General features: G+C 31.2%; 1 protein-coding gene across 5 annotated transcripts in view; it reads right to left on the bottom strand.

Annotated features, from left to right (window-relative positions):
* Positions 1-12,073, bottom strand: part of exd (PBX homeobox extradenticle) — a 336,566-nt gene that overhangs the window by 24,301 nt on the left and 300,192 nt on the right. For 3 of the 5 annotated variants that reach the window (XM_069846231.1, XM_069846234.1, XM_069846230.1), the window contains exon 7: positions 11,111-11,170. The exons of the other annotated variants lie outside the window; for them this stretch is intronic. In XM_069846231.1, coding sequence (XP_069702332.1) covers positions 11,111-11,170 — 60 coding nt within the window. The remainder of the gene's footprint in view (positions 1-11,110; positions 11,171-12,073) is intronic. 5 annotated transcript variants of the gene reach the window in all.

Raw genomic sequence — 12,073 nt, 5'->3', positions numbered from 1 at the left:
AAAAATTATCGGGGAAATAATGATGTAGATTACGCATACATTACAGTATTCTCATATTTGACAATATCAGCGATTTCCAGCTAAACCCAGTGTTGTTTTACAGGTGAATGAAATTTGCATTCTATAAAGCGAGTATATTTATCTACGATTATCAACAATGACTATTTATCTTCGCTATCTATTCATAGAAGGAATAACTAAAGAAGCCACATTTACACCAACAAATTATCGATCACTATCGATTAATAGGATTAGTCCACTTTTTATTAAAACTTGTATCTGATGTTGGTATTCCGAATATTGAAAATCCACATTTTAAACACTTCATTGAAAAGTTTGCGTTTAGAAAATTGTCGACTCCAACAACAACCATCGTGTTATGAACTAACTTTAAATTCTATACGATCGACTGTTGACAACAATTGAAGTGTTAAATTAAAACTGAATAGTGTTCTAGAAAAGTTTCTCTATATTCGAAATTCTGTGGAATGTAATATGAACAAATAATGAACAGGCAAAAGATTACAATAAATAAAAACTATTTAGAATTCTGACCAATAACATCATGACGTGATGTCGAAAGAACGTGTAAACAAAGGTGGAACTCCGCAATAAGACGGATGTTGATATAACACTGCTGGTACGATCTGGTATTTTCTAACACTAATAAAATATTTAATGATATCTTAATTGTTGTTCTGATGTTATTACAATCATAATTAAGTGATAGCAACACCATGATAAATAAATAGCATCATAATATCACTATATCAAATTACACTTGAAAATATTGTATTTCTGAAATTATGTCGTATTAAAAAATAGTACATTATGCAACGAGCCTATAATGGTAGTAATTAAGACGCGAGTATGTTTCTGAAACGAGCGCAAGCGAGTTTCATAATTTTCATACGAGCGTCTTAATTGCCATTATAGGCAAGTTTCATACGACTTTTTATGCTCGACCATATTTCTAACTTGAAATTATTCATAAGTATTCATGTTATTCTTATCTGACGGGGGAGCGGAACTGACCATGTGCAATATCTCGTAAATTGTGAGATGTACGCGGACGCGAAAGTATTGATTTTTTCCTAGAAACAAATGTCATTGACCTTGACATAATCTAGAGAGTAAAATAAAGATTAATCTTGATATAACCTTGAAATTGATTTAGACATTGAAAAACGAGATGACAAATTGAATTTATTTGAATATTATTTACAATTAACGCTAATTATTATAGTAACAGAACATAACCTTCTGCGAAAGTATTGGATTTCCAGCCTCCGTGACGTTTCGCTAGCTGTCTTTCGATTGCATATCCGAGAATAATCGATACTTGCGCTTTCATATTGCTACAATGGTGTTTTCTGATTGGTGGAACACCTGAACTTTAATGAATAGGTGTACTTTAATGAGGTCTATTAAAGGGCTGCTGCCAGGTGTATAATTACTACATTTCGGCATGGTCGAGCATAAAATATATATTTTATATTTTATGTTCCAAATAGCTATAGTTTTTCACCACACAGCATTTAACAAACACTTTTTGAATCACTCTACATATTCATATATAACAGATGGCAACACAAACGTGCTTTGGAAAATGACGTTAACCTTCGGAAACTATGTGACAGAGGAGCAATTTTTCTTATGTCTATCTTATGTTTATTCTCCTATCCATGTTTGACATTAAGGGGACATATATGATTTTTAAAACTTCCACAATTTTCATCCAAAATTTGTGAAATTTAAATTACAAAAACAGGCCTACAATACTATCATCTGTACAAATTTATTGCCATTAGGGCTAAATATTTTTTAAATATATTTTATATTCTTATCACTAAAGAGGCTCCTTACGTCAAAGTTTTAAAAAATTTCACTTTATATTTGCTCAAAAGTTTTAAAATAATCACGGAAATTATTCAGCTTTTTCAGCTCAGTCTAAATAGAGAATCGGAATAAATTTTAAAATTTAATGAATTTATCATTACAGCATATTTTAATCTAAGTGCAATATGAATATGTCCCGAATTAACTTAATATTAATATAAAAATATTATAATAATTAAATTTTATTTATCAACATTTACTTGACGTCTGTAAGAAGTTTCAGACCATTCTGACAAAAACTGTTGTGCGAGGAGCTTTTTTTAATCAAGAAATTGCTTAAAATTTTAAAGTGGAGAAAACAGCATTAGTTATAGTGATATCTCACACTGAGTGGCACGGATTTGAGGTAGACTATCATTACTAGAGATCGGATTTTAAAGGGAAAATTTTTCATCAAAAAAAGGACAAAAAAGGTAAAGTTATAGCCAAAAAAAGGACTTGAAAAAGGACTATAGGACTATTATTTCCCAAAACACTTCAGAACATTCATGGATATACATGGCACACACAATCTTACACTTATCTCTTCGCAACATAAGGAAAGTGTCGTATTTGATCACATTCAACATTTCAGTACGTTTCAATATGATTCTGTCTTTCTGAATGCAGAATGTATTTATATACAGAAAATGACTGCTCAACATCAACTGAAACCAGAGGTGAAAATTTTCTTTTCATCCCGAACTCTAAATCAACACATTTTATTAGTTTTTCAATGTCTGGAATCAGAATAAGAACGATATTTATTTTCGCTTGCTCAGGAAGTTATAGGCCTATCGGAAAAAATATAGGAAAATTATCTAAATGTTTGCGATATTCTGTCAAAAACTGGCCAAAATAAGAGATTTTTTTAAGGGGAAAAAAGAGAATATGGACTAAAAAAGGGAAAAAAGGGAGGTCAAAACCACATAATTTGGTCGGTGGAAGATAGTTTTGAATATCGTAATTAATTATTTCATGTTTCGTGTTGAAGTAAAAAAAGGGATTCCCTTTAAAATCCGGTCTCTAATCATTACTCTTCCTTGTAAGATGAAGACAGTTGTATAAGGCTTAAGGCGGTTTCACCAAGCTTCAATAAATCAATCCAAATGAAACATTAAGTAGTGAACATTAAAATGTTTAACAATTAAATAAAATGCAAGCTGTTCACCAATCAAATTTTCTTAACATTTAATGAACAATAAGTAATGCTTCATTACAGATAAATGAGTGTGTTCAATGAATTTTTCATAACTATATCACACAATTTTTTTATGAAACCACAGCCTGCTATATCGCAAATCTTGTACCTCCTAGCCTATATCATTCACATACAGGCCAACAATGAGGTTACAAAATATAAAACATGGAGGGAAAAGTATTATTATTATTATTATTATTATTATTATTATTATTATTATTATTATTATTATTATTATCTTTGCCATAATTACAGCTGTTGTAATTATTGCATTCCTGATCCCAGTGGTCACTTCATTTGAGGAATGATGATATTATATACAATAACTGCAATTTAGGTATACATAATATTCTTAAAACCTATCATCCAGAATGAAATAGTACATTATGCAATGAGCCTATAATGGTAATAATTAAGACGCGAGTATGTTTGTTTATGAAACGAGCGGAAGCGAGTTTCATAATTTTCATACAAGCGTCTTAATTACCATTATAGGCAAGTTTCATACGACTTTTTATGCTCGACCACATTTCTAACTTGAAATTATTCATAAATATTCATGTTATGGTTATGTAAGTGATGAGTAGAACGGACCTAAATTCTGAAATGTGCGCAGACGCGAAAGTATTCATTTTTTCCGAGGAATAATAATGTCATTGACCTTGATATAATCTAGAGAATAACATGAACATTAATTTTGATATAACCTGGATATTGATTTAGAATTGAAAAACGAGATGACAAATTGAATTTATTTGAATATTATTTACAATTAACGCTAATTATTATAGTAACAGAACATAACCTTCTGCGACAGTATTGGATTTCCAGCCTCCGTGACGTTTCCCTCGTTGTCTTTCGATTGCATATCCGAGAATAATCTAAAACCTGAACTTAAATGAATAGATGTACTTTAATGACATGCATTAAAGAACTGCTACCAGGTGTATAATTATTACATTTCGGCATGGTCGAGCATAAAAAAATTAAAGACATGAATTTACTGTACTGTGAAGTAAAGTTACAGAGCTGAAAGAAAGTAGAAACTTGATACCTGATACGCTGTATTAAATAACTATTTTAGAGGTAGACATCCAATGTGTGCATAAATTTAATTCTAATAAATGGAAGTTAATACACCAATTAAGTTTTGTTATGTTTGAACGTACATTGTGTATTAATTTACTAATATTTCTTAGGTATATAGTTATAATAGCTAAGTACTTTCATATAGTAAAATAAAAACTAAGTTGTATATTATCTAGTTGACTAGTTTCAGCTTTGTCTCAGACGTTCTGATGATATTCTAACCTATGATCAGTTTCTTCCAAAATTTTTGAGTACCACGATCTTCGTGACGCGGCATCTTTCGTGAAATTTTGTCATGCAAATTTTCAAAGTGATCGTTTCTTAAATGGTTAACATTATCTCCATCTGGCTCTTGATTTTCCAGCAGTTCCAGATGTACCGGTAACAATTCTGTGTCGAAATGTTCAGCCGTTTGTATTGCAACTATACTTATTTTTTTTTAAGATGGGATATGACGGTTAAGCGGCCGAGCTTGGAACTACAGTGCTGTGTTCAATATAGACTACCACGCTGCCAAGTGATGGAAGCTAGCAATTGACGTTAAGATGGCTGACGTTAAAACATTCATTGACAATTGACGCGAAGGTAAGAAAACAATACAAAAATCGACAGAGAATCAAACACGAAACGTACCAATGCTAACATTGTGTGCACAATAAATGTCGCCAAGAGAGCTATTAAGCAGTCGCCACGTGGGAACGGTAAATTTGGCGGCAACTCAACCGTTGTTACCATAGCAACAAGCCTACCACGCTATGTCGCATTCAGTTGTTTTCCCGATCGCAACGCTCATGTCTTGTCTCATCTTTCAAAAAAAAAAAAAAAAAAAAAAAAAACCAAGTATAGCGAACTATTAAAATTTTTAAGGTAGAAATTTCTGTAACTAATCTAATGATATATTTACTGGTTCGTTAGGGCTAAATATGCTATAAAACTAATTTATGCTCGACCATGCCGAAATGTAGTAATTATATAGCTGGTAGCAGTCCTTTAATGCATGTCATTAAAGTACACCTATTCATTAAAGTTCAGGTTTTCGATTATTCTCGGATATGCAATCGAAAGACAACGAGGGAAACGTCACGGAGGCTGGAAATCCAATACTGTCGCAGAAGGTTATGTTCTGTTACTATAATAATTAGCGTTAATTGTAAATAACATTCAAATAAATTCAATTTGTCATCTCGTTTTTCAATTCTAAATCAATTTCCAGGTTATATCAAAATTAGTTCATGTTATTCTTTACATTACATCAAGGTCAATGACATTATTGTTCCTCGGAAAAAATCAATACTTTCGCGTCTGCGCACATCTCACAATATACGAGCCATGCACAAGGTCACTTCCGATCTTCAGTCAGATACAAATAAAATGAATACTTCTGAATAATTTCAAGTTAGAAATATGGTCGAGCATAAAAAGTTGTATGAAACTTGCCTATAATGGTAATTAAGACGCTCGTATGAAAATTATGAAACTCGCTTGCGCTCGTTTCATAAACAAACTTACTCGCGTCTTAATTACTATCATTATAGGCTCGTTGCATAATGTACTATTAATGAACCAGTAAATAAATTAATGAATCATTGAAAACATAGTGAAGCTTGGTGAAACCAGCTGTTAATGTCTGCACACCTTTTAATACGAAAATACATAAAAAAAAGACCATGCAATTGTAACAAACATTCCAGACAGACAAAAAATGTGAAAGACGCAGCAAAAAATAGCCAAATGTTCCTTGTGAGATTACGAATATTACTTGTTTACGTATATTTAAACATGAAACTTGGATGGCAACTAATTCTACAGTCTATAGTTTCTAATTACTACACTACAAGATCACACACGCCCAAACCCACTACTCCATGTTGAACTGCAGTCAACTTACTACTCAACTGTATTTGCGCGTTTCATATATTTCAATATATGAAGACGGGCTGATTCATGAACTACGCCGCTGTTTATATCGGTTCCTTCATTGGAAGAATTTTCGTGACGTTATGTTGGTAATCCGACCGTGAAATATATTTTGTTTTTCGGAGACGAGATAAATAAAATAATTCGTTTTATCTACTCTTACTTTCAGTAAAACTAATTCTTCTTTCAGTAAATTCTTGTTTTCTTTCAGAACGAAACAACAATTGGATTTGTGTTTAATAAAAAAATGATCACATGATCTGACGAAATTCAATCATGCTTTACTTGTATTACATATGAAAAACGTTTCGGTAAAAATAACAAACAAAATATATAGAACATATTGTTTTATGTAAATCATCCGCCAGTCTTTTTTTTTTATACATATATCTCTCTGTTTAGTTTTTGTTTCTCTAATTTTTAATCATCCATCCGCCATTTTCTTCTTTCCTATAATGAAATAGTGTCTTGTTTAATTTGTTCCAATATAGGCCTATTATTAGTTTGAAAAAATATTTCAGCTTCAAGGATTGAAAATGTATGGAATTAATAAATACTTGATTATACATCTTGATTACACAACTTTTAACACTGTATCACTTCAGAATATGTATGATACGTCTTTCTTGTGTTAAATTTTAACGTACCTTGTTAATATGTTTCGACCTATTTTGGGTCATCTTCAGAACTGGTCGTTGTTGGTGTTGGTGCCTCTTGTTTCCTGTGTGGGTGCGTTCGTAGTGTAGAGTCAAAGAGTATATGTGTACGATATTCTCAACACACAACTCAATTTCAAAACACATACACTCTTTGACTCTACACTACGAACGCACCCACACAGGAAACAAGAGGCGCCAACACCAACAACGACCAGTTCTGAAGATGACCCAAAATAGGTCGAAACATGTTAACAAGGTACGTTAAAATTTAACACAATAAATACTTATCATACATATTCCGAATAAATAATATCAAATTAAATTAAATTAAATCTAATAAAAGTTATACTTAAACGTTTTCTCATTTATATTATGCAATTTAATTATTGGAAAGAACAAATAATTGACATAGGTAGGCCTATATACAATTGGATATGTTTTGATTTAAAACTCGATACAAAGACAAAACTTCAACAATAAAGATTGCACCACACTGCGTTATGGAAGCGTGACAGCGATCAAATGTTTACCGGACTCAGTACAAATATTCGCTTTTACACGGGTCTGTGTGTAGCGCTTTAATCCTACATTATGCTCTGGATTTCAGCGCTAATAGTTGTTTCATAGTATGGCTTATTTATTAGACAGCATCAGAATTCGATTGATTTGAGTGCGAAAACCTCAGGAAATGAAATACTCGTACTTTCTGCTTCGAGTTTGAAGTCAACTAACGAACGAAAATAAATTTCATAACCAATACATGTTAACAATACTGAATTTTTTCAACGATCGAAAAAAGTATACGGTTAATAGGGCGGAATTATTTTTCTTATATGTTTTTAATAATATTTGAATTATTTGTAAGAAATTACTGTATCATACTAAACATAACATTTACATATTTATTACATATTACCATACCGAAACTGCCGATAACAAAGAAAACTTATGAATAGGGACCGGATTTTTATGTAATTACGTATTATATTCCTTTCAACCTAACCGTATATAAATAACAAATCTTTGCGAGTATTGTAATTACAATTAATATAATCAAATTTGATACTACATATTTTTACATATTTACCTCACATTACATATTATGGCTTGATATTACATAAATCTACATATTTAGGGATTTTATTCATTTTTACTTCTCTAAAAGGAAAAAAAAAAAACTTCTGTTAGGGAAGTTTACAATTTGAAATACACAGATTTAAAAAGCCTTTTTACCTGCCCAAAAATATATATATTTCGGCACGAAACATAACGTCCTTAGTTCCAGGCAAACAACAGTTTGTAAATGCCTATAGTTTGAGGTTTTAGTAGGTACTTTGTTTCTTACAGGGAGCAGTTAAAATGCATGTGTCCCACAACTCCTCTCATTTTCTCCTAATCCAGTAAAGCGAAACAGTGCTTGCAGTACTGTTGTGTCATTCATTTCACTCAGTTCTCTAGTTTTAGTACTTACAGTATAAAGTGCAAGTGAGTTTATCTACTGCTTTTAACTAACTAAAATGGCCCCTGTATCTTCAATCCTAACGACAAAAATAAAATCATGTATTGCGATTGACGAAGGTTTCAGTACAGATGGAAAATTTGCAATGTGTCAAGTGTGCGGTAAAAAGTCGGGTGCTCTATGAAATCACAACTGGAGAGTCTTACCTATCCTATACCTGCCACATATTGATATTAAATATTTTCATGATTTTACATATTTTGGTACATATTCAGCTTTTTTTTGTTACATAAATATGTACATATTTCACACCTTGATATTACATAAAAATCCGGTCCCTACTTATGAAATATAAATCCCTTCAATAGAATAATATTTTTCCTTGGAAATAAAGTACAGGTAATTAATTTACATCAAAGAGAGAAACAAGAATAATGTTTATTTCTTAAAAAAAGATAAGTTTACGTTTAACACTTGTTTAAAAAAAAGAAGCTCTGTGTTAGAGAATTTGCATTTTAAATGGCAATGACAGCTAATTTATTTCTTTGCAATTAAATAGAACAAAATCATTCCGAAATCAGATGTGTAATATATAATACATATTACATGTAACAATTACATGCATATATAGGATGTTTCATTGTAAATATTACTAATTTTCAGATATGGTATAAGGCGCGTAATGATTTTTTTTTTCATAATAAAAGTGTGCGGAAATGCTACTGTATCGAGGTATAACGCTTTGAAAGAAATAAGGATTTCAAACAATGTTAAAGTGAAAAGTAACTTCTTCATTTAATGTTGATGGTTATACAGTAAATTATTAAGATACTATGAAAATGGTATTAAAATTATAAAAAACTGTTCAAAATTACAGTCTCATTAGATTGCAGTTGCTGCTCCATATGCCACATGCATGTCTGCTAATTCAACATTTGTAAACCGATACATTTTTAATGACTGGAAATTTATACACACATCTGACAGAAGTTAAAGAGTGATTTTCCAAACAGTGCTGTCATTTATGAACGATTTTTTATTTTATAGGTTAACGTTATTATTACCCATACATTTATACAGGAATACACTTGAAACATTCCAAACGGTGTTATCTTCCGTGTTATTCCCATTATAATCTCACAGTTTTTTCCCCAAGTGTGATAAATCAGTAGTATGAATGTTCCAAATTGTGCTAAGTAATTGTGATGTGATATTAAAATGATTATTATTAAGACATTGCCGACTTTCAGTTTTACATTTAATGCAAAATGTTCAAATGTACATACACAATTTCCAAACAACATGTTTTCAAAGTGGACATTGGTAATATTATAGATTCTGTTATTTGAAACTCTATTAGGGGAGAGTAGGATAGTATCGGACATCGGGTAGTATCGGACAGTGCGTTTCTTTCATCTACCACCATATGGTCACAGTCTACTATATACAGTCACGAAACTTGAGTTTTGAGGGTGCTAGAAACAATAGACTGTGACGGTTCTATTTTGCATTGCCTGTAATGAGGCGATATTAGCAATCCTAGTGGTGAGCAACTATATAATGTTTGCATTTTTACTACGTATTGAGCTTCGCGACTGTATATACTAGACTGTGATATGGTAGTACCTGAATGACATGGTTACGTTTCTCTATGCGACATCACAGAAACGTAACCATGTCAATCAGGTACTATCATCGTGTGGTAGATGAAAGAAACTCACTGTCCGATATTACCCGATGTGTCCGATACTACCCGACTCTCCCCTATGTTAGCTATAAACATATTTCATTGTGATGTGATATTAAAATTATGATTTTTAAGAAATTGCCTACTTTCAGTTTTACATGTAATGCAAAACGTTCAAATGTACATACACGATTTCCAAACAACATGTTTTCAAAGTGGACATTGGTAATATTACAAATTCTGTTATTTGAAACTCTATTATGTAGCAGTACCTATAAACATATTTCTTTGTGATGTGATATTAAAATTATGATTTTTAAGAAATTGGCTATTTTCAGTTTTACATGTAACGCAAAATGTTCAAATGAACATCGTAAGTCAAATGACGTAGAACATTTTGGGACATATTAAAATGTTACCTAGCACAATATCAATTTCCAAAAATTAAATTCTATCAATAAAGCTCACTTTCCATAATGTTTTAACTGCCAAAGTCCCTTTTCAGTACCTTCAAGATATTTCCATTTATACAAAATCACATTTCCTGAAAAAGTAGCTTTTTTGTTTTTATTTAGCACCATTTTGAAAATCACTCTTCATTTATTTTGTGATTACAACGAAAACAAATAAAGATCGATTGTTTCCATGGTAACGGGAATAGATGAAAAACAATTTAAGACAACTATGGACGATAGTAAGGTCAATGTAGAGTTTAGACTTTACAGTATTACCTGGAAACGGAAATATTCCCGAACACTATTTAATTAAGAATTTTTTTTAATTACATGTCGTCTATTACATCTGAAAATTAGGAATAGTTATTCTGAAACACCCTTTATATGTAGCACTAACAGATTAGACCAATATTACCCGTAACACGAATTATAAATTACTTATAAATTACATACCTCATTTTATAATTTCAGAATAACAGAGCATTTTCCAAATGAAGCAGAAACCAAAGTAAACTGCGCGAATAGAGTTCGAGTTTAATTCAGTTAAATTTTAATCCAAAGATATAGCCAGGCTAACATTAGCTACGGTACCTAGTAAACATAAAATGATGTCCCTGTACTTTTTTTTTCCAGTAGCTAAATCCATTAGTGAACTAAGTCATTCTAAAGCCTGTAGAAAACTTGCGCAGTATTAAAGGAATATTAATTATTGACGTTGATTAGCAAATATATGAAACGCGCTAAATACAGGGTTGTTGAGCCTACCTTGTAAAGTAAAGATTGCGATCCGGTAACGGGTTCATCCTTTATTAGAAGTCGGGAGGCCTGGTCAAAAAATAATTTGAAAATTAATTTTGTATTACAAAATTCCCTCAAAATACGTTTGTTTTATTTTAGACTAAATATAAGAGGTGAGAGTAAGGTGACTAGATACTTTAAAAACACCAATCAGTGACAATTATATTAATTTTTTTAGTGTCAATACAGCTGATTGGATATGAAGTCAATTTTGATATACAAAAGCATCACTGATATCTTACTCCCATCTCTTGTAGCCAGATAAAACCACAATTTTAAGGAACTATTACTGTTTTATTGGGCAAGGCATAATAACATATAATTTATTATTATTTCGATAAAATTTCTGTGTGTATCACATACGGAAAACAAATCGTAAATAAATAAAATGATTCAGCATCTATTGACACTTTCATTTACATAGTAAAAAGCTACACTCAAAGCAAGAGAACTCAATACACAATGAGCAACAAATACCAGAAATTATATTCATGATTTAAAAAAAATTCTTCTCAAACGAACATCTGTGCGACAGATCGAAGAGTGGTGGCCTTGAAAATTATTTTCTACAGGAAAAGACTGACACGTAAATAAATGTGCTATTTCTAAACTACGTTTTTGACAGAAAGTGTACAAAAGCACTTAAATTTTGAAACAAAATCAAATGGAGTGAAACTGAAATTACCTCAATTAGTCTTCCAAAATTCTAATAAGTTATACAGGGTGTTTCAAAAGGAAGTTCATGTAAACATGTGTTCAATTTTGAGAAGTTGTGGAGATACAACTGTTTAAATGTTACACACAAGTGGCAAGAAGTAAAGACAAATTACTTAATTATCACATTTATTGCTTATTTATATGACATCAACACATTTCAATGATTATTTCGCTCTGTTGACAAACGTAGGCTAAGTGTTGCTCTTCTGAAAT

This window comes from Periplaneta americana, chromosome 14 (genome assembly GCF_040183065.1).
Source record: "Periplaneta americana isolate PAMFEO1 chromosome 14, P.americana_PAMFEO1_priV1, whole genome shotgun sequence".
Lineage (NCBI taxonomy): Eukaryota > Metazoa > Arthropoda > Insecta > Blattodea > Blattidae > Periplaneta > Periplaneta americana.
Note: the sequence above shows the minus strand (reverse complement) of the source record. Positions and strands in the feature narration are given on the sequence as shown.